We start from the raw sequence: 26,754 nt of genomic DNA on the forward strand, positions 1-26,754 counted from the left end.
AAATCAAATTAGAAACTGCAAAGCTTTTTCTTCATCTTGTCCACAAACACAGATGCCAAATATATGACTGAACGGGAATCTTACTACTTCGGGGGGGAAGAGACGACTCACCGACACATGTGCCATCTCTGTTGGTATAGCCTATGGGGCAGCTCTGTCTGGTGATGCGAGATACCCCATGATGCCGAGAGGGAATGGGCCTACCCAGCGACGACACCAGCTGTGGGCGCAGTCTTGCCCTGACACGGCTACCGTTGGAGAAGGCCTGTCCTCTCTCTAGACCAGCACAAGTGCGCCCATCCCCCGTTAACACAGTGCCTGGTGGGCAGAGGCACCGGAAGCTGCCTGGCATGTTACGGCACTGGTGGGCACAGGGGCTTGGCCTCTGTAGGCACTCATCAATGTCTGAAAGGCAAAACAAGACTCAGACACTACTTAGAACAAGATTTTATTGGACAGTAGCATATTGTTTAGTGTAGTAATACATGTCTATGCCAAAATGAAGTGTCTTACCCAGGCATGGACGGCCCACCCCCTGGGACTGATAACCTCTGGGGCAGACACAGCCGTACCCCCCAATGGTGTTCTGACACATCTGGCTGTAACGGCACAAGTGGCTTCCATCCTGGCATTCGTCCACATCTGTGAATCACAATGTTGGTAAACACAGGGCATACTATAATGATAGGATCAGCATTCTCACACCACAAACCTGCGTGCAACAACATTCAAAGTAAAAGATGGGTGAAGTATAAATGGCATCATACCCACGCAGGCTCCATTCTCTCCCATTCTCATGCCAGCTGGGCAGCTGTCGAAACACTGGTAGCCTCCCTCGGTGTTGCGGCACTGCTGGTGAGCTGGGCACACATTCCTGCTGCACTCGTTGATGTCTGTATACAAACAAACACAAAGGGTTAGAGATTCCACAATTTAACTTGTATGATACTGGTATGAAATATTTGAGTCTGTTGATAATATCATCAGTGAGTCACAGGGTCCACTGACCAAGACAGCGCTGGCCAGACAGCTGGTAGCCAGGGTTGCAGACACAGCGGAAGGAGCCCAAGGTGTTCAGACACTGCTGCTGACACGGGGAGAGAGACGACTCCTGGCACTCATCCACATCTGAAACTCACACCACAGGTCAAACTCTGTTACTAATATGCCTTATTGTCAGGACCTTATTATAAGATGGAGACTAGAATGTATTCTATTCAGTGCATGACTGAAAAACAATCCCCCCCTCCCAAAAAAGTGTATTTGTTGTGAATAGACTTGCCTTCACAGCTGGATCCCATGGCGCTGGGCTTGAAGCCTGGGACACATTTAGCCTGGCAGCGGTATGTGCCAACCGTGTTCACACACTGCTGGTTGTAGTGGCACATGTGGGAGCCCTGGGCACATTCATCAATATCTGTAGAGAGATACCACATGTGAGGTCAAACACAAGAACACTGTCTGCAATACAGCAGTAGGATGTATACTTTCACAGTGATAATATCACCCCGGAACCAAATAGTGCGTGTGCTAGCTAACTGATTCTGTTTACATTTTATCCCCCAACACTCTTTTCTTTTTTTTTTATTACAAATTTCAAAATAGATTACCTTCTAAATATAGCATACAAATCACCATGATACCAGATCCCTTTACAGACCGATCACTTACTGTAACGTTATATCTAATTAGGAGATACTGTATAACGGTGTGATAAATTATGCAGCATTCAGTTTCCTGCGGCTGACCTTGACATGTGTTGGTTTCTGGGGAGATGGTGAAGCCAGAGGGACAGGCACAGGAGAAGCCACCCATCACATTGTTGCAGGAATGTGAGCAAGGCGACTCGGCAGCACATTCATCCTCATCTAAGCATTCAGATACAGTTTATAAAGGTAATCTGCATTAATGAGTTAATTGAATTGCAAACTACAAAATAACATTGGTCGATCCAACAAAGAAATTGAAGAAGGAAAAGGTATACAAAACATACCTGTACAGTAAGAGGCTGTATCCAGGACAAAACCTTCCGGGCATGTTTTTCCATCCCCATCTAAAGACAGAGGAGCACATTCAATCCATGAGCAGAAGATGCTACTGTATCACAACTTTAAACAATGAAAATTACATCTTAAAAATGAATGTGTTTGCTACAGTACATCAGTTAAAATTCAAGTGTTTGACTGACTGTCTGTTAGTCTGTATTGTTAGCCTGCCTTGTGGTAATCTGTCTTATATTTCCACTGACCAGGTAGGAGTAGGGAGGCTGTGATCTGGAAGTCCAGACTGAGAGTGAACATGCTGTAGATGCCATCCATCTGGGACACCTTGATGAGCTGCAGCAGTGGCCCCTGACGCTCCTCTCGGCCCTCGTAGATGATGGAGTGGTTACAGCGCAGCACCATGGGACCGTCTGCTCTCTGGTGGGCCTGGGACGACCATGAGTACAGCTGCCCTGGTCCCGTTTGCACGTATGACTCATCAAACTCCTGCATGACACAAAGCAATCATCACATTAGAGATATATTATGTTGAGATTTAATTAAGACTTTTATGGTTTGTCACAGTCAGGGACTTCAGCTGGCCTTAGGATGACAGTGTTAATCATTACACACCTGCAGATTGAGATGGGAGGTTGATAATGTCAGAGGGACAAAGCCGTTGATAACAATGTCTATTAGGAGAGCCCCCTCTGAGTCCAGACCTCTGGCTACATGGGTCAACTGAAGGATCTCTCCTGGTTACAAACACAAACACAATATTCAAATACATCTGGGATACATTATAAAACAGTCACTTGGGAGAGTTGTCTGTCTGAAGAGGACCCACCCCATATTTTTGGGGGTTCTTATTGAAGTTGCCAAAGGAGTCCGTTATTGAAACCAGATCCTAGTAATAATTTTTTTAAACTGTAGTCATGGAGAACTATGCCCTCTGCTGGTTCTCTTATGTACAGATTTAAAGGGACAATGCCGCTTACGAGAGACAACCACTGTTATAGGACTACATTTACAGTAGAGTAAACCTTAGTTCAGGTTAATATACAGGATGTTATTGTATCTGTTCTTCAGTGCAGACCTGTGTCAAACTCCAGCTGTGACTCCTGTCTGAACAGGCCCTGGGTCAGGGAGTAGCCGTTCCTGGCTGCTCCAGTCTGCAGCACTGTGGTCCAGTAGATGGGAGCAAACACAGACACCAACACCCGTAGCAATGGACCTGCAAAACATCAGTAGTTAGACCACAGCCTCTATGGAAATACCTCTGAGCAAAGTGTGATAGGTCAAGATACAGCAATGATCAGTGGCTGAGTGATCTATGTGCTTGATTATGGGAAATAACTTTACAGCAAGTGCTTGATTATTGCATTTAGATGTGCTTCTGAGAGGCTCCTACTGGTTACTGTAAGACATCTCTCACACTCCCATACTCACCCACACTAGGAGGGATGTTGTCCAGGTGGGCCTGCAGGGTGCTGGTGCCCTCTTCTGGGTTATCTGTGATGTTAGCCTCCAGGAACGACACCCCAAACTCCCTATCATTCACCACCCCTATCAGACTCCCCCTGGCCTTACGAGGGGCCTCCCCTTCAGTCAACAGAGACAGATACATAAGTATTAAGTTATACATTATTTAAGAGTAGCTGTACTATACCTTCTATGTACACACATTATTTAATTGTTAAATTCAGCTGCGTCCGTTTGGAGTGACAGGAGAACAGTTCAAACACCCGTACCTGGACAGAGTCCAATCTGACATCTCCTGGAGTCCCTACTGGGAGCGTCACATGATTTCCCCCCATTGGCCAGCTCTGGATTGTTGCATAACCTGATTCGCTCCTGATTCCCTCGACCACAGGTGGTGCTGCATGGGCCCCAATCCTCCCAGTTAGAATAACCTCCATTGACTGTGGCAGGAGAGGGAGAGTAGGGAGGGAGACGGAGATCATCCATATAGAGAATTAAATAAACAATCCATAATTACTATTGTGTGTTTTCTTATTCCTTTGATATAATGGATCGAGAGGATCGAATTGTAAGAATATTAGATTTATTTTATTTATTTATTTATAGGGGACAATCAACATTAATCAACATGAATATTACAATAATGCAACATCCATGTAAATGTGCCGGGGTTTGCCAAAAGCTAATTTGGGCCTGTGTAAAAGTAAGGGCCTTTGCACAGCCACTATACAAATACTGACTAAAACAATACAAAATACAAATACATAATCCAATAATATATAACTCTAACAACAACAACACCATCAACTGTCGTCTTACATATGAAGAACCACAGATAACTCTGAACAGGTTTGGATAGATTTGAGCCATGTTTTCAATAAAAAATAAAAAATACAATAATTAGTGCAGCTCCTCAAGTCCATGGGCATTGCATTCCAGTATATTGTAGCTCTAACAGAGAAGACTGATTGACCGATTTTACTGTGTCGAAAAGGGACACAATCCCCTCTTACTGCCCTTGTTACTCTGGAGGTGCTTTTCTTGAGCATTATACTGTATGCCGGCATAGGGGTGGAGGGACAAGAACATGCAGGATCTTAAAGACAAGGCTTGCATCTACATACTGCTTAAAGCTATCCAGACTAAATAAATTATGTTTGTAAATTATATGACAATGGTGGTAACTGTTTGGTTTGTCATCAAAAATCTTAAGTGTTTGTTTGTAGAGTGATTCAATTGGTTTCAGAATAGTGGCCCCTGCTTATGACCAGCATGTGAGGCAACAACTCAGATGTGAGAAGATCAGGGCATATGAAAGGTCTTATAAATCTAAAGTTGGACGATCCAAACTTGACCGCGTTAACCATCTTCATATGTTTCTTAAATGTCAAGTTGGAGTCCAAAATGACGCCGAGATACCTGAAGTTTGACACAACTTTCAGATTCTCCCCATTAACAAGAACAACTCGCTGGGAAGAATCAATGGATTTCTTAGAGAAGTACATACAAACAGTCTTGTCGATTATTTAAATGCAGGCAACAATTTGTAATCCATTTAGAAACATCTACCGTGGTGTCAGTTAACTTGTTAACAACTAGTTTTCTAGATTTTTGAGTGTACATACATAACTGTACTGTCTGCATACATCTGCAAGTTAACTTGTGGGCAAGCAAGTGAGAGATCATTTTATATAGATGGTAAACAGAAGAGGATTTAAGCCTGATAAACGTTTTGAAAATGTTTCATGGTACATTGTTTTTTAATACCTGGGTTGAGGATACTGAGTTTCTGTCTCGAAGGCGGCTTTTGTTTGGGACATATATCAAGAGAGTTGGCATTAAAATGTTATTATCTGCAGATTGCTCATTCTCTTGAAAGGCCATGTTAGCGACAGAGGTTATGGTTACATACACAGAATGTCCTTCTCTGCACCAGATATTATAGGCGATCATTCATGTTCCACCATTCAGTGTGGATGGCTAATTAGGGGGACTTCACTCCACTTCTCCCAGAATTACATCCTCCATATCAGCCTTTTTTTCTGCAGGTGACCTAAACTCCAGACTCTGAAGGGGAGCTTGGTAGCCCGGGCCGCTTAGGTGTATGTCGATTCCGGATTGTTTGAATGAAGGCCAGCATTTGGAAATGGAGGTTGTGTGACTGTGTTCATGCTCCTCATCACTCACTCTGTACTTTGAGAGAAATGGTCCTCTCAGCGACCCCAGCCTCACTCTCAGCCACACACTGGTACTCCCCTGCATCTTCTCTCTGACACAGATGGTGACAGATATACATGTTAGGGTATAAACACTTTTAACACAAGCACGTTATCATTGTTCTTCTGAAATATGAGGATTGATATGCTGTTCAGGACCCTCATCCTTTCACTCTTCCAAATTACATAATGTCATTTAGTGACATTTCTAATTAAACATATTTGCCTTACATTCCATGGAGTGATTTTATGATTTTTATGTTATTTCAGATATTTAATGGAACTTTCATCCCTTATTTTAAAAGCTGACATTTTCTTAAAGGGAATTTAAGGTTTTTCCATTAGCTTGTTTGCAGTAAGTGTCGTTATGACACCAGAGAGAGGAAGTATCACATTAGAGCACTCTGTAGGAAGGGGAACCATTTGTCTTTGAGAAAGTTTAAGCTGCAGGGCGTACAATTACAGCATCAATTACAGAGTTAAAAAAGTTAACAATTATAGACACAGAACACAACAGTGAGAGAGCCTGGGAACATAAATTTCTGAGCTCCCTCTCTCTCCCTCTCCCTCTCTAGATAATACTGTTGGCTTTTTAGAATGAGCTCACTAAAATCTGACTTACTCTCTTTTTGTTTTTATAGACATTTTTTACTCTCAAGATATGAACTCTCAAATTAAACTAACACTGGATAAATAGATTTCTGAGGGAGACTGATTGGACAGGTGGGACAGGTCCAGGGTTGTGTTTACCGTGATGCTGTAGATGGCCAAGGAGCCATTATGGAGGGGTTGCAGGCGAAGGGAGCGGAGAAGGGGTCTGCCGTCATGGACCCAGCGGAGGACCGGACTGGGGTCTCCATGGACAGGACAGTCCAGCATGGCAGTGGCACTCTGGGCCACAGTCTGAGAGGTGTGGGCCTCTCCCTTCAACACCGGTGGTTCTAAGGAGACATGACCATAACACATCCATTACGAACAGTGTGCCCCTACCAAGGAATATAAAACAATACTAATACAAACAGAAACAGTCGTAAGGTCATGAGGTGTTGAAAGTACTCACCTCTGATGCGGACAAATGAGAGTGCTCTGATGGTGCCCACACTGTTCTCTGCTAGGCACACATAGGTTCCTGCATCCCTCAAGGTCACATTCTCTATTACCAAGGAGCTTCTGCCTGCCTCGTCCACACTGGAAACTGAGCGAGAGAGAGACATGTTTGGAGTAATCAATATGATTATTACTATTACTATATACAGTACCTATGACTACATCATATCGATCATAAGAGAACATGGGGCATTGGTGTACCTGGATAGGGGCTGTTGTTAGCGGTCCAGGAGATGACAGGGGTAGGGATGCCCTGGGCGTGGCAAGACAAGCTGAGACTTTGACCTTTGTTCATGGTCACGTCAGCAGGTAACTCCTTGAAGGCGGGTCTCATGTTGACGGACAGGCGGGTGTCCTGTCTCACAGTGCCTGCTGTGTTGGTGGCCACACAGGTGAACACACCACCATCATCTGGCTACAAGGGTGAAAATGTTGATCAGGACCTGAACCACCTTCATTATAATGCAATGTAAAACAGAAATGTGTCTCTGACCTCTGCCCTCTCAATGATCAGCTCTCCTGACCGCAGCACGGTGAATTTGCCAGGCAGGCTGGGAACGATGTTACCATCCTTCTTCCATGACACCCTGGGCTCTGGTGAACCCTGAGCCGCACAGGGTAACAAGGCCTGGAAGCCCTGGATGACGGACAACTCCGGCTGACCAACAGGAATCATGGGCGGGACTAGAAGAACGACTGAGTCAATTTATTACTGGCAGAGCAGTAACTCTGTACCATGAGACACTGTTATTCCTAATGTCAGGTTAAACCTAAATGTCATATTGACCTCATATCACACTCACTCATTATGACAAGCCTCACGTCATGGCTGGCCCTGCCAGCGAGGTTTTTGGCTGAGCAGGTGTACAGTCCAGCATCACTGCGTTGTGTGGCTGCGATCCTCAGGGTGCCATTGGCAAAGAGCTGTATGTGTGCCCCCTCTGTGAGGGGCCTGCGCTCCCTTTGCCAGGACACCTCCGGCTGGGGCTGTCCGTCTGCCAAACACTCCAGGCTCGCTGGCTGGCCCAGGACTGCTGTGTACTCCTCACGAGGAACTCTCAGCACTGGGGGAACTGGAGCAACACAAAGACACATAGTACCTTTCACTATTGAGGCCCACACATTCATCGAAGTATCAACAAGTGCCTCCATGCTGTTTGAACAACATGTCTGTGCTCTGTAGAAATGTAGTGTGTTACCTTGCAGTACTAGACGTGTCCTTCCTATTGCTGTGCCAGCTTCGTTCTGTGCCAGACACTGGTAGGTGCCCGCATCACCCAGAGTGACTCGAGAGAACTTCAGAGCTCCGTTTGAGAGGAGAGCCAGTTTGTGACCTGAAGAGCCATGGAACGAAGACATCCCAATTGAGAAACAGCGGACTTTAAATGACTATTGTGTTATATAATGGCTTGATTTCTGATCAAGTGTCCAAAGAGGGCACTCTCACCAGCTGATATGGGAACACCATCTTGTTGCCAGGTGATGGAGGGTCGGGGGAAACCCTGCACATCGCAAGGCAGAACCGTCCCATGATGCAACACTACTTGTACTTCCTCTGTCATAGGCCTGATCTCAGGGGGCTCTGAGTGGGAGAGGGCAAACCCATTAACATGGTTTATTACACACAGATTATTCATCTGTAAAATGAAGACATAAGAGAGTTACAAGGCAAAAACATGAACAATTACTTTATAACCTTAACAACAATCCACCTGAGGACCCACCTTGCACTGTGAGAGTGATGTGTTTGTGGGTCACTCCTGCAGGGTTCCGGGCAGAGCAGGTGTACCTCCCTGCATGACTGGGGGTAGCAGCTGTGATCTCCAAAACTCCTGGATCCAAACAGTACAGTAACACAACAATGAACACCAAAGTACTAACATGACAGGATCCCTGATGGCAACAGCACCATGTTACCCTCTGAGTAGCAAGTGTACCTACCTGTGGGCAGGACCCGGTAACTTCCTCCCCGGGATCCCAGCTTGGCTCCACTCTTGGTCCAGCTGACAGTGGGCTCTGGGATGCCCTGTGCATGGCATGGCAGCACCACAGGGGCCATTTTGATAGCAGTGACTGTTGTAATGTCATCTTCAATGGTTGGAGCGACTGAGGGACAGAGAGGAGAAATCTCAGTCTGTTCTGCTGTATGTGAGATGAAAGGGCAGTCTACAAACATCTGAGTAGGTCCTCAAAGCAGCAATACCTTGTAGGATGACCTCAATGACCTGGCGCTCCTCTCCAACCTCATTGGCTGCTGTGCATTCAAAGTATCCCTCATCCTGATTGGATGGAGAGGAAATTGTCAGAGATCCAGAGGAGAGTAACCTTAAAAAAAAATGTTTTAAAAAAGTCAAAGGCAATACTTCAGAATGAATCCATTTGGATTTATGTCCATTGTGTTATAATTCACACAGGAGAGGTCATTCTGCATCATTTACTTATATGTGCCAGGCTGCTGGTTGGGGTCTAGTGGAGTGCCGTTCCTCTTCCAGGTGACTTTAGGGGCTGGTATACCTGTAGTCTCACAGCTCAGTACGGCTCTCACCCCTGTGGTCACCGTCACATTGAAAGGACCAGGGCTGATCGAGGGACCCACTACAGGGACACAACATGGAGTCATAAGGAATGACATACAGATATGTATGGCATACAAACACATTTGACTGTAAGGCGCTGACTATAATGCAATGTCTAAATGTTCATGTAAAAACGTAAATGTACAGTGTTATGGTGTGATACTGTAATTCTCTGAGTTGTATTTACCTAACACACGCAAGTCCATCCCACTATGATCTGATCCGGCCTGATTGGACACGGTGCAGTAGTAGCGGCCAGCGTCACTTAGCTGAACAGCCTTTACACGCAGAGAGCCTTCAGACAGCATGGTGTACCTGGGGCACACGCAATCAATCAGCGAACTGGACTATCTACCCATCTGTATAAAGACAGTATCCCGACAACCTCTATAGCCTAAGTTAAGTAAGCCCTTACTTGTTATTGTCAGGATCTATAGGGATGCCATTTTTCCTCCACATGACCCTAGGTGAGGTTTCCCCCTCTACTTCACAGGGCAGGACTGCATCCTGCCTGATATGTGCAGTGACCTCAGAGCTGCTCTCTTTGATGACTGGTGGCACTGAGGGAAAAAAGAAAAGAAAACACACGTTCAAATGGATTAAGGTTTAATCAGATGAGTTCAAATTTGAGATTTTTGGTTCCAACCGGCATGTCTTTATGAGACGCAGAGTAGGTGAACGGAGTATCTCTGCATGTGTGGTTCCCACCCTGAAGCATGGAGGAGGAGGTGTGACAGTGTGAGGGTGCTTTGCTGGCAACACTGTCTGTGATTTATTTAGAATTCAAGGCACACTTAACCAGCAAGGCTACCACAGCATTCTGCAGCGATACGCCATCCCAACCCATTTGGTTTGCGCTTAGTGGGACTATCATTTGTTTTTCGACAGGACATTGACCCAACACACCTCCATGCTGTGTAAGGGCTATTTGACCAAGAAGGAGAGTAATGGAGAGCTGCATACAATAAAAGGTCATTCTAAAACGTGCACTTTTGTCACACAACACAATGCCACAGATGTGTCAAGGTATGAGAGAGCGTGCAATTGGCATGCTGACTGCAGTAATGTCCACCAGAGCTGTTGACAGAGAATTTAATGTTAATTACTCTACCGTAAGCCGTATGTCCATCCGGCCTCACAACCACAGACCACGTGTAAGGTTTGCTGATGTCAACGTTGTGAACAGAGTGCCCCATGGTGCCGGTGGGGTTATGGTATGGGCAGGCATAAGCTACGAACAATGAACACATTTGCATTTTATCGATGGCAATTTAAATGCGCAGAGATTCCGTGACGAGGTCCTGAGGCCCATTGTTGTGCCATTCATCCGACGCCATCCCCTCATGTTTCAGCATGGCCCCATGTCGCAAGGATCTGTACACAATTTATGAAAGCTGAAAATGTCCCAGTTCCTCCATAGCCTGCAAACTCACCAAACATGTCACCCATTGAGCATTTTTGGGATGCTCTGGATCGACATGCAAAACAGTGTGTTCCAGTTCCCGCCAATATCCAGCAACTTCACACAGGCCACAATCAACATCCTGGAGATGTGTCACACTGCATGAGGCAAATAGTGATTACACCAGATACGGACTGGTTTTCTGATCCATGCCCCGAAACATTTTTTTAAGTATCTGTCCCCAGTCATGTGAAATCCATAGATTAGGGCCTAATGAATTGTTCTAAATTGACTGATTTCCCTATGAACTGTAACTCAGTAAAATCCTTGAATTGTTGTATGTTGAGTATATATTTTTGTTCAATGTTGTCAGAAGGTGAGTGTAGCTGGTGCATGAAGTCACGCGCAGGAGAGCAACGTACTTTACTCAAAAAATAAAGGCACAAGGTAAACAAATACACTTGACCAAAATATCAACGGTAAATATAACGCACGGGTGAACACAGCACCTGTCGAAAAACCAGCCATCATAAACCGAACTGAACATAGAAATAATCACGCACAACAAACATGGGGGAAACAGAGGGTTAAATACATGAACGAGTAATTGGATAATGAAAACCAGGTGTGTAGAAAATAAAGACAAAACCAATGGAAAAGGAAAGATGGTCCCCGAACGCCGCCCGTACAAGGAGTGTGACCGACCTCGGCGGAAGTCATGACAAATGTAAATTAAATTCACTGAATGCATGATCCCAATCCTGTTTAACTCATCATCTCATCAACTCACAGAGGATCTCCACAGTGAAGAAAAGGCTGGTGCTTCCGGCCATGTTAGTGACCACACAGCTGTACTGGCCACTGTCCTGAGGCCTAACATTCTGGATCTCCAGGTACTGACCCCCGGCAAGCCTCTGGATGCGACCCCCCAGCTGGAACCAGGAGAGAAAGGGAGAGATAGGGAGACAGAGAGAGACAGAATCAATAAGATGATATAACACCATGTATTGTGATTCCTGCCACCCTGACGTCCAGTCTGACCTGTAGTCTCACGTCGTCCTTGTACCATTCTATATCAGGTGCAGGGTCAAGGTCAGCCTGGCACTCCATAGTCAGGTGTCCTTTGGCTGGGACTGACAACAATCTGACATCATCAGAGCCAAGAAGAGTTGGCGGAACTGGAACAGGGAGACACAACCGTTGATAATCAGAATCAGACTTACAAGTACCTTGTCATCTTTTGGCAGGACCAACAAGTATGGCTAGTAAACGCATGTGTGACCTTGAACCCGGACCCAGTGGTTCTTTCCATCCTCGCCCGCTGGGCTGGTAGCCAGACAGGTATAAAGACCTGCATCCTCTACCTAACAACCGAGATATCACTGGTTATTATCTGGTGTTTATCATAATTCAGCAATAAGGTCTGAATGGCAACTAAATGCTGTGTCATTGGGTTTGTGACTCACCTGCACTTGGGTAATCCTAAGAAAGTGTCCATCCTCCTGCACTCTCTCACTATCTCCCTGTAAGGGGTGCCCATCCTTGAGCCAGCTGAGGGTAGGAGGAGGGATGCCCTCGGCAGTACACTCCAGCTCCAGAGCAGTGTTCACAGCTACCATCAACTCTTCTGGAGAACTGGAGATGGAAATCTTTGGAGGAACTGTATCAAACAAAACGACGCCATTGTTAAAACACAAAATAAATACTAACATGACATCCCTTTCCTATTGCTTCAGTGGAGTTTTAACTTTGTATCTGTTTGTAGGTTATGTTTGGGTGAATGGAGAATGTTTGTTCTGTCTGCTCACCCAACACAGTGAGGTTGAAGCTCTTGGTGCTGCTGCCAGCCTGGTTGCTGGCGACACAGCTATAGAGGCCTCTGTCAGAGAGCCCCACATCAGGCAGCTGCAGCCGTGTCTCCTGGCCGTCCAACAGCAGGTTACGGTGCAGGGACAGGGGCTGGCCGTCCTTCAGCCAGGTCAGGGAGGGAGGAGGGACACCCCGCGCCTCACAGGTCAGTGTCACCAAGGACCCCCGCACCACTGTGACTGACTCTACAGGCTCCACACCTGGAGGCACTGACACAGAGACAGATACACAGATTAGAGGTTGACCGATTAATCGGAATGGCCGATTAATTAGGGCCGATTTCAAGTTTTCATAACAATCGGAAATCTGTATTTTTGGACACCGATTTGACCGATTTTGTTTTTACACCTTTATTAACTCGGCAAGTCAGTTACGAACACATTCTTATTTTCAATGACGGCCTAGGAATGGTGGGTAAACTGCCTTGTTCAGGGGCAGAACAACACATTTTTACCTTGTCAGCTCGGGGATTCATTTTTGCAACCTTCCGGTTACTAGTCCAATGCTCTAACCGCCTGCCTGACATTGCACTCCACGAGGAGCCTGTGTGGCAGGCTGACTACCTGTTACGCGAGGGCAGCAAGAAGCCAAGGTAAGTTGCTAGCTAGCATTAAACTTATCATATAAAAAACAATCAATCTTAACATAATCACTAGTTAACTACACATGGTTGATGAAATTACTAGTTTATCTAGCGTGTCCTGCTTTGCATATAATCGATACGGTGCCTGTTAGTTTCTCATCGAATCACAGCCTACTTTGCCAAACGGGTGATTTAGCACTGTCTTTGCACCAAACCTAACCATAAAACATCAATGCCTTTCTTTAAAATCAATACACAAGTATATATTTTTAAACCTGCATATTAAGTTAATATTTCCTGCTAACATGAATTTCTTATACTTAGAGAAATTGTGTCACTTCTCTTGCATTCCGAGCAAGCAGTCAGGGTATATGCAGCAGTTTGGGCCGCCTGGCTCGTTGCGAACTGTGTGAAATCCATTTATTCCTAACAAAGACCGTAATTAATTTGCCAGAATTGTACATAATTATGACATAACATTGAAGGTTGTACAATGTAACAGCAACATTCAGACTTAGGGATGCCATCCGTTAGATAAAATACGGAAAGGTTCCGTATTTCACTGAAAAAATAAATGTTTTGTTTTCGAAATTATAGTTTCCGGATTCGACCATATTAATGACCAAAGGCTCGTATTTCTGTGTGTTATGTTATAATGAAGTCTATGATTTGATATTTGATAGAGCAGTCTGACTGAGCGATGGTAGGCAGCAGCAGGCTCATAAGCATTCATTCAAACAGCACTTTCGTGCGTTTGCCAGCAGCTCTTCGCTGTGCTTCAAGCATTGAGCTGTTTATGACTTCAAGCCTATCAACTCCCGAGTTTAGGCTGGTGTAACGGATGTGAAATGGCTAGCTAGTTAGCGGAGTGCGCGCTAATAGCGTTTCAAACGTCACTCGCTCTGAGACTTGGAGTAGTTGTTCCCCTTGCTCTGCAAGGGCCGCGGCTTTTGTGGAGCGATGGGAAATGATGCTTCGAGGATGGCTGTTGTCGTGTTCCTGGTTCGAGCCCAGGTAGGGGCAAGGAGAGGGACGGAAGCTATACTGTTACACTGGCAATACTAAAGTGCCTATAAGAACATCCAATAGTCAAAGGTATATGAAATACAAATGGTATAGAGAGAAATAGTCCTATAATTCCTATAATAACTACAACCTAAAAATTCTTACCTGGGAATATTGAAGACTCGTGTTAAAAGGAACCACCAGCTTTCATATGTTCTCATGTTCTGAGCAAGGAACTTAAACATTAGCTTTTTTACATGACACATATTGCACTTTTACTTTCTTCTCCAACACTTTGTTTTTGCATTATTTAAACCAAATTGAACATGTTTCATTATTTATTTGAGGCTAAATTGCTTTTATTGATGTATTATATTAAGTTAAAATAAGTGTTCATTCAGTATTGTTGTAATTGTCATTATTACAAAAAAACAAAAAAACATTTATCGGCTTTTTTTGTTCCTCCAATAATCGGTAACGGTATTGGTGTTGAAAAATCATAATCGGTCGACCTCTAACACAGATATCAGTACACACAGATACAGCTCCTTCAGATCAGTAGTGTACGCATCAACAGGAGATGGGGAGTTAGTACCTTGAACCTGTACGTCAAAGTTGAGCTCGGCGAGGCCAGCGCGACTGCGTGCCACACATGTATAGATCCCAGAGTCTGCCAGCTGCACTGGAGAAATCCTACACACACACAGGGCATATACACAGCTCCAACACACTTTCTAAAACATTATCCTTCATTAAGGGATTTTTATGAGAGAGGAACTAAACTTGACATTTGACATGTGTAGAATCTTACCTAAGTACAGCGTCTGCTGAGAGAAGGCGGGTACGGGGAGACAGGAGCAGGGGGCGTCCATTTCTCAGCCAGCTGATCTGAGGTGGAGGGTTTCCCGCTGCCTGGCACTCCAGTGTCATCACACTGTCCTGGGTGGTCTGCACCTCTCTGGGGGCGCTAGTCTCGCCTGAGATAGACGGGGGTACTGAGGGGCATTACAAAATCATTGTTACCTAGAATCTAAAAAACTTCTGGGAAGATCAGTACCAATTAACTTAGGACATATTTTTGATCAACAGGTATATACAAGACAACAGACCCAGTACAAAGAGGGTGTAGATCTTGTTCTCCTGGCCAGCAGGGCTGACAGCCAGACAGGTGTACGTCCCAGAGTCCTCAGGCCTGAGCCTTAGCAGGGTTAGAGTGCTCCCATCAGGGGCTATGCTGTAATTCAGGAGACAAACATATCAGTGATTACTAAGAGCACAACACTGGTACACAGACCTAGGCTGGAGTCTGCACTGTAAGCAAGACAGACTCACTCTATTTTTTGGGGGTCTGAATCTTCCAGAGTGGCGCCGTTCTTCAGCCAGCTGAGGTGGGGTGCAGGTGTCCCTGTCACTCTGCACTCCAGAGTCAGATCATCGCCCACTGGGGCACTCAGGTCAGACGAGTGGCCAGAGTCCAGGATCGTGGGCGACACTGAAACAAAAGGTCAGCAATATGACTCACAGCACTGACTCAAAGTGGAACAGAGGCCATGCAGAAGGTTGTGATTCTCTTACAAAATGTGATTCTCTTGGGTTTAATCTAATTTTCAAAGGTTGGAGATTGTGTAGTGGATAGCCTGTAGCCTACCTTGCACTGTGAGAGTGTAATCCTTCTGAGTCTGTCCCTCCCTGTTCTTGGCCACACAGGTGTAGGTCCCAGCGTGAGAGAGGGTGAGAGGACCCAGCTCCAGTCTGTTGCCTCGTACCGACCACTGCCACTGCAGACTGCTCTCTGGGCAGGAAGAAAACACACCGAGGTCAGCCTAAACCAGCAGCTGGAGGTCTCATTCATTCAATAGCATTAATACAAGTGTCAAAATGTGATCTTGTCAAAACTGAATTTTCACAGTTCATTCATGAAACTTCACCCTCTTACCAATAGGGGTGCCATCCTTCATCCAGGTGATGCTAGGTACTGGGACCCCTGTAGCTTCACACAACAAGGTGACATGGGAGCCCAGGTTTTGAGTGAGAGACTCATGAAGAGGCCCATCCAGGACAGGGGGAACTGAGGAGAGGAACATCATAGAGAGAATGAGATTCATTATACTGTGACATCTGATATGCCAGTATTACCACATGTAAGAAACATATCTAATTGGAGGGAACATGGGAGGCAAGTCTCACCATGGACAGTCAAGCGGAAGGTCCTGTCCACCTGTCCAGCCACATTGGACACCTTGCAGGTGTAGATTCCACCATCAGCCATCTATGGACCATGAACCATAGATAGTGTGAAACAGAACAAGTGTTTCACCTTGATACTTAAAACAGGGTTAATCTCATGCCCTCAGTTATCAGTGCTAATGCTTGAGACAGAGTTGCACAAACTGAAGGTGATGACAGTGTGTTTACCTGCACTCCCATGATCTCCAGTGTCTGCTGGTCCACCTTCAGTCCATTCCCAGCTGCCAGCTGTAGCCCGTTCCTGTACCATGTGACCTCAGGCTCTGGGATCCCCCGAGCCTCACAGCGCAGAGTGACAGACGAGCCCATCTGAGGGGTCACGAACTCTGACTCAGAGTCAAGGCGGGGTTTCAACGTGGGCAGGACTGTAAATCACAGCAGGAATAAAATAGTAACTGTAAATCCTAATCCAGATATTGTAGCAGGTGAAGTGTGACGCTGATGAGGGCAGCACAATACTAGCGTAGTGTTTCTCACCATAAACACTGAGTAGGATGCTCTTCTGGTCCTGGCCTGCTGAGTTGGTGGCAGTGCACACGTACTGTCCTGCATCCTCTAGTCTGGCCCGGGGCAGCTGCAGCATCTGACCTCCTACAGTACAGACAATACATAGATTACAATGCATAGTTTATGTACAGTGATTTCATCAGACATTTGAGTACACTGGGAGTTATGAAGCCTGCTACGGGCTCTGGGCAATGTGTTTAGGAGCTAGCTCTGACCTGGCAGGATGTGGATTCCCATGCTGAACTGGAGGATCTGTCCATCTCTGGTCCATGTGATCTCTGGAGGAGGGTACGCCTGGACGTCACACAGCAGGGACACCATGTGTCCCTGGATCACACTCACCTCCTCCTCCCTGCCAGCCACCATCCTTGGGGGAACTGGAGAGGAACAGGAATCAACTATCACATGTCACATGCATTCACAATAACACACACACATTCACAGGAAACCAGAAAGTACTCCTGTCCTTCCTGTGTGAATTGAAAGAATCCTCTCAATGTGGTATTTGAAAGACATTTATATTCCATCTGACCTTGCACTGTTAGACTGAAGAGCTTTTCCACTGCTCCAACCTTGTTTTCAGCCACACAAAGGTAACCAGCCATGTCTGATACCTGTACACTGAGGACCTGAAAGACAGAATAACTCAACACTATTGACCTACACCTCTTTACAAAAAAAACCTGTTTAGATATTTTCAAAAACTCAAAAGTGCTACAATAAAAATAAACATCAAATCAATAAAAACACACAGTACAGCACATAAAGACACAAAAGGCCACAAAATATCCCGTGGCAGAGTGCCCTGTATTGCATTATAATATATTAGTGGCACCAGCAGAGGAGGGGGGCAGGGAGGCGTTGACATTCAACCAAGTGAAGTTCTGACACTGTAATATGCAGTGCATTGCTTTGTTCCAACCCTGTCATAATGGGATTCTGACCTGTAGTTGTCTCCCGTCCTTACTGATGCTGTGGTGTTGTCCGGAGTGCAGTGGTGTGCCGTCCCTCAGCCAGGAGATTGCTGGTGCTGGATGACCCGTTACGTCACAGTGGAGAGCCACTGTGCTGTTCACTATCGCTCCTATCTCCTGCATGAACTCATCCAACTGGCCAGTTATCACTGGGGGAACTGGGCAAACAGGACGTCAACATAGAGAAACTTTAGCAAATGACTCCTTGGCCTTTTCATACATTTAATAGTTGTTAGGCTATCACTGAACAATGAGTTGACATAATGACAGGAAGTAGTAAGAAAGCATGCCTACCCAGCACATCCAGGTCAAAGTGCATGCGGTCCTCTCCTGCTTCGTTCACCGCCTGACATGTATATTTTCCAGCATCCTCCTGCTGGACCCGAGGGATCTGGAGCACCTGCCCACCTAGAGAACAACATAACACAGCATCACAGTGGAGCTGATGCTGCAGTAATGCCATACTGGTTGTTGTACCGGTTTGTTATCCTAGACCTAGAGGGCATGGACCCCTCTCACCTGGAAGCAGTACCACTCCGTCAGCAGTGGAGAGCTTGTGTCCCTCTCTATACCAGCTAAGATGGGGCGGGGGGATGGCGTTACTCTCACAGGACAGGCTGATGGGATGCCCCAGGACCACCTCTCTCTTCTCAGTTATCTCATCATCTCTGTCCCCTCCCTCCTCTTCTTCATCCTCTCCTCCCAGACCCCAGGCTGCTGCACCGTTACTCACCCGATGGAAGATGGGAGGAACTGGAGAGAGAGAAAAATCATGTTCAGTTAGTATCACAAGAGTGCTATGAGATTAGGTTGCATAGTGTGAATGAACGCCTCTTGCCAAGGGCAGACAGTGTCAATTCCATGCGTGGACACACCATGAATGGTGACATAGAAGTCTCTCTTGTCCTCTCCTGCAGTGTTGGTGACCACACAGGTGTATTGTCCCTCATGGGAGAGTATGGCATTGTCTATGTGAAGGAACTGACCACTCTCACGAATACCAGTGTGGGAATTCCTAGTCAACAACTAGAAACAGAAGGTACAACACCATTACGTTTTCATATTAGCAGAAATATACATCTATTGCGATAAAGTAAATTATGTGAAATAGCTAGACAGACAGAAACACAAACCAACCAGTCCATCTTTGAACCACTGGGTCTTGGGTTCAGGGAAGCCTTTAGCCAGACAGGACAGGGTTAATGAGCCATTGATACGCACTTTCTCATCTCGGCCGCCAAAACTCAGAGATGTAGAGTTGCCTTCAATCTGGGGTGGAACTGATCAAATGAAACAGACATTCAAAATCCTCTCCTGCATTTACATTTCCTTTTGTTGATGTTAGACTACATTTTATTCCGTACACTAGAATCAACCCTCTCCCTGTCTGGTTCACTTACCAAGCACACTGAGTGAGTAGTGTTTGAGAGTGGTGCCTGCAGGGTTTGAGGCTCGGCAGGTATAGATACCAGCACTGTCTCCATGTGCTGTCCCCAGCCGTAGCGCCTGCCCACCCCGGGTGTAGGTGAGCTGGGCACTGGACACAATGGGCTGGTTGTCCTTCAGCCAGGTGATACTGGGCATGGGAGAACCTTCTACATCACAAGGCAGAACGGTGGGGAAACCCAACACCACAGACACCTCTGAGGTCTCACTGGGGCCGCTGATGGTGGGGGGAGCTAGAGAAACAGGGGGAGGGAGGGGAGAGTGAGGATAGAGAAAGTAAATCTGCTTCATTGACAAACATTGATAAACATAGAGTTTTAATGTGATTTTTGGAAGTTTGCGTTGTATGTGTGAGTTCATTGAGAAGGAGACATGAGAGAAGGGATACCTAGCACTATGAGTCTGAACTGGCGCATCTGTGTCCCAGCGCTATTACTGGCCAGACACTGGTACAAGCCCTGGTCCCTCAGTCTGACTGTCTTCACCTTCATCACCTGGCCCTGCTCATGGAACTCCACATGGGGGTCACCATCCTTGGACAGCACCCTGGAGAGGAGGAATACACCAAAGCCTGATTGTGTACTGATTAATCCCCACACAAAATCTGATATCAAACTCATACAACTATAATGGAACACTCACTCTCCATCCCGGCTCCATTCTACTTTGGGGGCTGGGCGCCCACCGACCCAACACTGGACCTCCACCTCCTGTCCAGCAACCACTGACAGGTCTTGTACCCTGGATGTCCCCGAGATTACTGGTGGGGCTGACACACACACACACACAATTAGGCTTAAGAAAGCATACAACTCTGCCTTGGACCTGTAATGCCTGCTTGTTTACTTTCCTTAAACTTAAAATGTAAAATCAATGGGAGTGGTAGGACCACAACTGGATTTGAAGTACTATGAAGGATCACCTTGTACTACAATGTTGTAGTTCCTTCGGGCCTGCCCGGCTGTGTTACTAGCTGTGCAGGTGAACTGGCCACCATGCTCTTCCTGGACCCGGTAGATTCTCAGAAGTCTCTTCCCATTCTGGAGGTACACTCCAAGGGAGTCCACCACCTGTACACATAATTAGTGCTTGTTACTGTATGATAAATATTGGACTGTGATAAACTAAATTACCACTTGGTGTCACTGTGTTGCTAGATACAAATAACATGATTGTCATTGACAGTTAGCAGTAAACATATCCCAGCTAACAACAAACATTCCCACAACTTTAGAAAATGTTCCCTTATGAGTCTCATTAGGTCATTAACTAACATTTTCATAGGAATGTTCCTGTGATGTGCAAGGAATGTTTCCAAGAGACCATTTCCTTAATGTCAAATAGAACTTACCAAGAACATGGTTACCATGTTCTCAGATATTAATGTTCTAGACACATTGCAAGACCATTCAAGTGTCCAGTTTTCTGTGGGTTCTGAGAATATTCCATCAAAGTCCCACCAAACATACACAGAACATGGGCCTTGATTGGCTCTGCAAAAGTAACAAGATGTGATGTGTAATGATTGTTTTTGGGCACGTGTGTAGAACATTAATATCTTACATTCTGAGAACATGGCAACCATGTTCTGTGTATTTTTGATGTAACGTTGATGGAATATTCTCCTAACCCTCAGAAAACTGGACACAGGAATGTTGTATATTCTGAGAACATTGAAACCATGTTCTATGTATGTTTGGTGGGACATTGATGGAATATTGTCCTAACATTCAGAAAACTGGACTCATGAATGTTCTTGCAATGTGCATTAAAACGTGTCTAGAACATTAATTAAAACATGCTAAAAAGGTTCTCAAAAGGTTTTAGTTAACATAGATAGAATGTTCCCCTAACTCACAAAAAACTGGACACTCAAACATTAGGGGAACATTACAGGTAACATTACAACAATATTCTCTCTCCCGAGAAGTGTTAACTGAGATGGTAACATGCAATATACAACCTATACATTACTTCTTAGTGTTTTTTAAGAAGCTTATTTGAATGACTGGTAGGTGGCTCACATTATGTCCGTCTTTAGTCCAGGTGATTGTGGGGGAGGGGATACCAAAGGCATCACAGCCGAGAGTGAGGGGCTGCTTCAGGGTGACAGTCAGGTTCAGGGGCTGTCCATCATCCTGTATCTCGGGGGGAACTGGAGGAGTACAGGAGACAGACATCATCTGGAAGTCACCTTATTAACACATTTGTGAAGTTTCAGTAAACTAGGCGTATGTCGCGGGTCACTACTTCACAGGAGAGCCATTTGAACGTCAACAAATGTATTTTTGGCAGAAATGCCTTCTGGAACATGTGAACTTTCATGTGCCCTTAATAAAATACTTGTATGCCATCTGTTATTAAAAATAAGATTGTTAAATTACGAGCCTAGTTGGTTTAGCCACAGAAAAAAGAGGCAACCTTCCCGCTAGCCATGATTGGTAGAGATAATGAGTGGGCTGCACATGCCGAGAGATGAGTTTGGATTAGTCTGCCATATAGCACACTTCAGTCTATTTGAGCTGAACAGTATGTGTAGGTAATCCTGTCTAATGCTGCTTTTTTATGTATCACGTAGTAGAACTGCATTAGTGTTGCTCTTCACTTTCTGGAAGACCGAGTTTTGAAATCAATGGAATTAGAGTATGATAGCTAAGGAGATGGAGAAAACACCTGTCTCAAGGTTTACATCTTCAAATTAAGGGCAACCATGGCATCCGTGACAGGGAGAAGCATCCATCTATGATGTAAATGGGTAAGATAGTCTTGCTAGCTACATTTTCAGATTACACATTTCTAATTTTGACAGAAAGTCATTTTTTTCATTTCAAGTTAAAGTGTACTGTTAGCTAGCTACCTAACGTTAGCTGGCTGGCTCGCTAGCTAACGTGACGTGTATGATCTTATTATTCGAATCTCAGAGCCATTTGCTTTGCTAGTTATAGCCTAATGTTAGCTAGCTAACATTGAACCTGGTTGGTTAGCTACCTGCAGATTCATGCAAGGTAGTAACATGTGTTGGGATTTTAGCTACATGTCTTAACAAAAGACTCCACTATGCATTTCAACAGAATGTCAATAGAATTAGCTGGTAAATTCGCTCTGGCTATCTACCCAGATTTCTCGTCTGAGTGTGCCAGAGCGCAGAATAACTGACAAATGTATTAATGCTCAACATCTAACCAGCTCTGCTAGGGTGAATAAAATGGTCAGTGAGCTGTTCTCTAATTTGTGTCTGGAAGTAGCTAGCAAGCTAGCCAACGTTAGCCAGGTAGCTTGACTGTTGTCGTTAGGAAAGAAAGCTCGGATCAATGTTTAAAGAGATGGGTTAGGTGAAAGTGTGAATGATACTGAATGGTTGTAGATAAAGAAGAACTCTCGTAATAGTAGTACCAAAACATTCAAAGGCCATTTTCTCAAAAGTGAGGTTACAAGTTTATTAATTAACTTTCAAAGCATAATTACTTTCCCCTTGTTCCTCAAGTGCAGTGTATAATATACCATTTTGTAGCTCTGTGTCTCTGCTTTTGTCCAATGTAAAAAAAAAACACAATTTCAAATTTTGCTACATAAGACCGAATCAAGGTGGTCGGTCACATTTTATTGTGATCTGAACAGACATCAGGTCTGTATAAAGATCGAGTTTATGAGGCTCACCATTCACTTTCAGCCGTGTCTTCCGCTCAACAGAGCCTGCATCATTGCTGGCCACACACTTGAAGTCCCCGCTGTGACTGGCAGATGCAGAGCCAATCACAAGAGAGCCATCTTCTGCCACAGAGAACTCTGATTGGTCAGGGAATATCCCAAGACCGTTCTTGAACCAGCGCACCTTTGGAAAGGGTGAGCCTGCGGGTGTAGAGAGAACAGAGAGGTGGTGTGTGTAGTGTTGTAAGGAGGTCTGAGGAGGGATTTATCGATCATAACTGACAGAAATAAAAGTTACTTCTGTCCCTGTACTCCCCCACAGGAGGGCTGAATGGGCAAGAGTCCCAGACTGGAAAAAGCAGGCCCTATATTTATCTGTTGGACAGCAGGACAGCAGGGGAAACATTGCCAAATTGTTACTGAGACTGAGAGGCCTATTGGTCCGTGGGCTAGGATACTTCAAGGCTAGAAAGCAGTACACAAAAGCCAAACAGAATATCAAATCAAATCAAATCAAATTTTATTTGTCACATACACATGGTTAGCAGATGTTAATGCGAGTGTAGCGAAATGCTTGTGCTTCTAGTTCCGACAATGCAGTAATAACGAGCAAGTAATCTAACTAACAATTCCAAAAAAAACTACTGTCATACACAGTGTAAGGGGATAAAGAATATGTACATAAGGATATATGAATGAGTGATGGTACAGAGCAGCATAGGCAAGATACAGTAGATGATATCGAGTACAGTATATACATATGAGATAAGTATGTAAACCAAGTGGCATAGTTAAAGTGGCTAGTGATACATGTATTACATAAGGATGCAGTCGATGATATAGAGTACAGTATCAACGTATGCATATGAGATGAACAATGTAGGGTAAGTAACATTATATAAGGTAGCATTGTTTAAAGTGGCTAGTGATATATTTACATATTATTGGTAGATGGTAGAATATATTGGTAGATGCCTGATTTAAAGTACTGGTGCCATGATTTACTACCAAAATCATAGGTGAGGATCCTGGGCAGTAAGAATAGTGGTTGGGCCAGTAGTTCAAAGCCTTGATGTGATGTATCGGTGACTGAAACAGATGTGTTTGGAGCTTTACAATGGGGAAAAGGGCCGGGAGCAGAGAAAGGGGTCTGGTATGGAGTTAGTGGTGGAGCAGGGGACTGAATGGTGTTTGATGGGCACACCATTACCCCATATAAGCCAGTCTGAGGTATCTCTTACATAAGAAGGACAGGACATACATACAGTTGGAAGTCGGAAGTGTCCATACATTTAGGTTGGAGTCATTAAAACTCATTTTTCAACTACTCCACAAATGTCTTGTTAACAAACAATAGTTTTGGCAAATCGGTTAGGACATTTGCATTGTGCAAGACACAAATCATTTTTCAAAAAATTGTTTACAGACGTTCTGTCTCCTAGAGATGAACATACTGTGGTGCGAAAAGTGCAAATAAATCCCAGAACAACAGCAAAGGACCTTGTGAAGATGCTCGAGATAACAGGTACAAAAGTATCTATATCCACAGTAAAACGAGTCCTAAATCGACATAACCTGAAAGGCCGCTCAGCAAGGAAGAAGCCACTGCTCCAAAACCGCCATAAAAAAGCCAGACTACGGTTTGCAACTGCACATGGGGACAAAGATCGTAATTTTTAAAGAAATGTCCTCTGGTCTGATGAAACAAAAATAGAACTGTTTGGCCATAATGACCATCGTTATGTTTGGAGGATAAAGGGGGATGCTTGCAAGCCGAAGAACACCAAGAAGTTAAAGCTTGCTCGCAAATGGGTCTTCCAAATGGACGATGATCCCAAGCATACTTCCAAAGTTGTGGCAAAATGGTACAACAAAGTCAAGGTATTGGAGTGGCCATCACAAAGCCCTGACCTCAATTCCTATGGAAAATTTGTGGGCAAAACCGAAAAAGCGAGTTTGCGAGCAAGGAGGCCTACAAACCTGACTCAGGTACACCAGCTCTGTCAGGAAGAATGGGCCAAAATTCACCCAACTTATTCTGGAAAGCTTGTGGAAGGCTACCCGAAACATTTGACCCAAGTGAAACAATTTAAAGACAATGCCACCAAATACTAGTTGAATATTTGTAAACTTCTAACCCACTGGGAATGTGATGAAAGAAATAAAAGCTGAAATAAAGAATTATCTCTACTCTTATTCTGATAAAGTGGTGATCCTAACTGATTAAATGTCAGGAATTGTGAAAAACCGAGTTTAAATGTATTTGGCTAAGGTGTATGTAAACTTCTGACTTCAACTGTAGGTGTGTGGACATCCAGTACAGCTTTTTGCATTAAGAGCAGAGAATGAAGTAAACCCCTGTACAATCTCTATTTACAGAACATATCCAAACACCAGAGAGAGAGGAGGCTCTACTGGAAACTAAACACATATTTCATCCCCCGTCCAAAAATACTAAACTCAGGGGACAAAGAGGAACCACAGAGAGGAACCAAAGGTAATGTTATCACCCAGTCCCACGCAGAGCACATGTTTACACTTTAGAACACTGACTCAATTATATTATCTCATTGCTGTGAGAAAATGCATACAGATGTTCTGTGTAAAAGTAAAAACATCTCATTAAAACCTGTTTCTTGTACTTATCCACTACATTTCATTCAATTGTCTCTTCCATGTGTTTTTTAAACAAGTACTTGTCTTCCACTATTATTGGGCATTAAGTGTTCCTGATGGTAAAAAAATAATAATTTCCTGATGTTAGAATCTCCTTTCATCTTCCCATTCAACATCCATGCAGACAGACACATTTATATGAAACAATGGGTGATGAACAAGCTATTGTTTCCTAGTTTCCTTGGTCAGGCTCCTAGTGCTGCTGCCTAGAGCTGTGACCATCTCTGCGAGGGACCCTTAACAGGTCCTACTAGTCACCCCAAACAATTCCAAACAGGTACCCAAAAGTACCTAAAATAACCCCAAAGTACCCAAAACAACTACAAACAACCACAAACAGCTCCCTAAAACATCCAACAAGTACCCAAAACAACCCCCCCAAAGTACCCAAAACAACACAAAAGTACACAAAATATCCACAAACAGTTATCCAAAAGCAACCCAAATCCACTCAGAAACAGGGGTAACACTTCACTTGGATAGTCCATCTGTATAGTCCTATCTACAGACTATCAGTAACATTTCAAATAATTATCTACTAACCCTAACCATAGCCCTAACCTTAACCTTAACTCTCATCCTAACCCTAAACTTAACCCTTACCCCAACCCTAGGCCTAACCCTCTTAACCCTTACCCTAACCCTTATTCTAAAACTAACCGTAACCTTTGTAAGCAGTTGCTTAACATCAGATAGTTTGTTGATAGTATAACCATCTGTAGAGCATCTATAAATGGACTATCCGGACTATCCAAATAAAGTGTGACCCCAAAAGTAACAAAAACAACCCCAAAGTACCCAAAACAAACAAAAAAACACAAACAGGTACCCGAAAGAACCCAAATCTACTCCAAGGTGGCATAGCAGTTCAGACGTCTTTTGTCCTCATCTTGTCGTGTCCTGTATATATATGTATATATATATATATATATTTACAACTTTTTTCACATACATTTTATTTTTATTTTCCATCAACTCATCTTCAAAACACTCTCCTGCAACCCGCCTCACCAATTTATATTTATAAAAAAGTA

General features: G+C 44.5%; 1 protein-coding gene across 1 annotated transcript in view; it reads right to left on the minus strand.

Moving 5' to 3' along the window:
• LOC112264089 (hemicentin-1) overlaps nt 1-26,754 on the minus strand; it is an 81,148-nt gene that overhangs the window by 4,154 nt on the left and 50,240 nt on the right. Inside the window, exons 26-78 of the mRNA XM_042331094.1 lie at nt 23,054-23,297; nt 21,421-21,551; nt 20,319-20,466; nt 20,039-20,165; nt 19,785-19,942; nt 19,351-19,629; nt 19,088-19,230; nt 18,826-18,976; nt 18,470-18,703; nt 18,245-18,358; nt 17,921-18,108; nt 17,509-17,605; nt 17,192-17,353; nt 16,947-17,060; nt 16,638-16,834; nt 16,410-16,491; nt 16,159-16,290; nt 15,871-16,014; nt 15,555-15,714; nt 15,332-15,456; nt 15,034-15,217; nt 14,818-14,915; nt 12,574-12,843; nt 12,232-12,425; nt 12,048-12,129; nt 11,807-11,943; nt 11,556-11,697; nt 9,779-9,923; nt 9,551-9,678; nt 9,226-9,382; nt 8,991-9,112; nt 8,729-8,893; nt 8,512-8,619; nt 8,235-8,369; nt 7,987-8,121; nt 7,591-7,860; nt 7,281-7,471; nt 6,989-7,202; nt 6,741-6,875; nt 6,431-6,621; nt 5,652-5,733; nt 3,734-3,904; nt 3,432-3,584; nt 3,079-3,216; nt 2,616-2,737; nt 2,249-2,489; nt 1,994-2,053; nt 1,749-1,868; nt 1,283-1,417; nt 1,009-1,128; nt 768-893; nt 514-642; nt 112-405 (exon numbers count right to left, since the gene is read on the minus strand). Of these exons, the coding sequence (XP_042187028.1) occupies nt 112-405; nt 514-642; nt 768-893; nt 1,009-1,128; nt 1,283-1,417; nt 1,749-1,868; nt 1,994-2,053; nt 2,249-2,489; nt 2,616-2,737; nt 3,079-3,216; nt 3,432-3,584; nt 3,734-3,904; nt 5,652-5,733; nt 6,431-6,621; nt 6,741-6,875; nt 6,989-7,202; nt 7,281-7,471; nt 7,591-7,860; nt 7,987-8,121; nt 8,235-8,369; nt 8,512-8,619; nt 8,729-8,893; nt 8,991-9,112; nt 9,226-9,382; nt 9,551-9,678; nt 9,779-9,923; nt 11,556-11,697; nt 11,807-11,943; nt 12,048-12,129; nt 12,232-12,425; nt 12,574-12,843; nt 14,818-14,915; nt 15,034-15,217; nt 15,332-15,456; nt 15,555-15,714; nt 15,871-16,014; nt 16,159-16,290; nt 16,410-16,491; nt 16,638-16,834; nt 16,947-17,060; nt 17,192-17,353; nt 17,509-17,605; nt 17,921-18,108; nt 18,245-18,358; nt 18,470-18,703; nt 18,826-18,976; nt 19,088-19,230; nt 19,351-19,629; nt 19,785-19,942; nt 20,039-20,165; nt 20,319-20,466; nt 21,421-21,551; nt 23,054-23,297 (8,224 nt within the window). The remainder of the gene's footprint in view (nt 1-111; nt 406-513; nt 643-767; nt 894-1,008; nt 1,129-1,282; nt 1,418-1,748; nt 1,869-1,993; nt 2,054-2,248; nt 2,490-2,615; nt 2,738-3,078; nt 3,217-3,431; nt 3,585-3,733; nt 3,905-5,651; nt 5,734-6,430; nt 6,622-6,740; nt 6,876-6,988; nt 7,203-7,280; nt 7,472-7,590; nt 7,861-7,986; nt 8,122-8,234; nt 8,370-8,511; nt 8,620-8,728; nt 8,894-8,990; nt 9,113-9,225; nt 9,383-9,550; nt 9,679-9,778; nt 9,924-11,555; nt 11,698-11,806; nt 11,944-12,047; nt 12,130-12,231; nt 12,426-12,573; nt 12,844-14,817; nt 14,916-15,033; nt 15,218-15,331; nt 15,457-15,554; nt 15,715-15,870; nt 16,015-16,158; nt 16,291-16,409; nt 16,492-16,637; nt 16,835-16,946; nt 17,061-17,191; nt 17,354-17,508; nt 17,606-17,920; nt 18,109-18,244; nt 18,359-18,469; nt 18,704-18,825; nt 18,977-19,087; nt 19,231-19,350; nt 19,630-19,784; nt 19,943-20,038; nt 20,166-20,318; nt 20,467-21,420; nt 21,552-23,053; nt 23,298-26,754) is intronic.

Source organism: Oncorhynchus tshawytscha, linkage group LG12 (genome assembly GCF_018296145.1).
Source record: "Oncorhynchus tshawytscha isolate Ot180627B linkage group LG12, Otsh_v2.0, whole genome shotgun sequence".
Classification (NCBI taxonomy): Eukaryota; Metazoa; Chordata; class Actinopteri; order Salmoniformes; family Salmonidae; genus Oncorhynchus; species Oncorhynchus tshawytscha.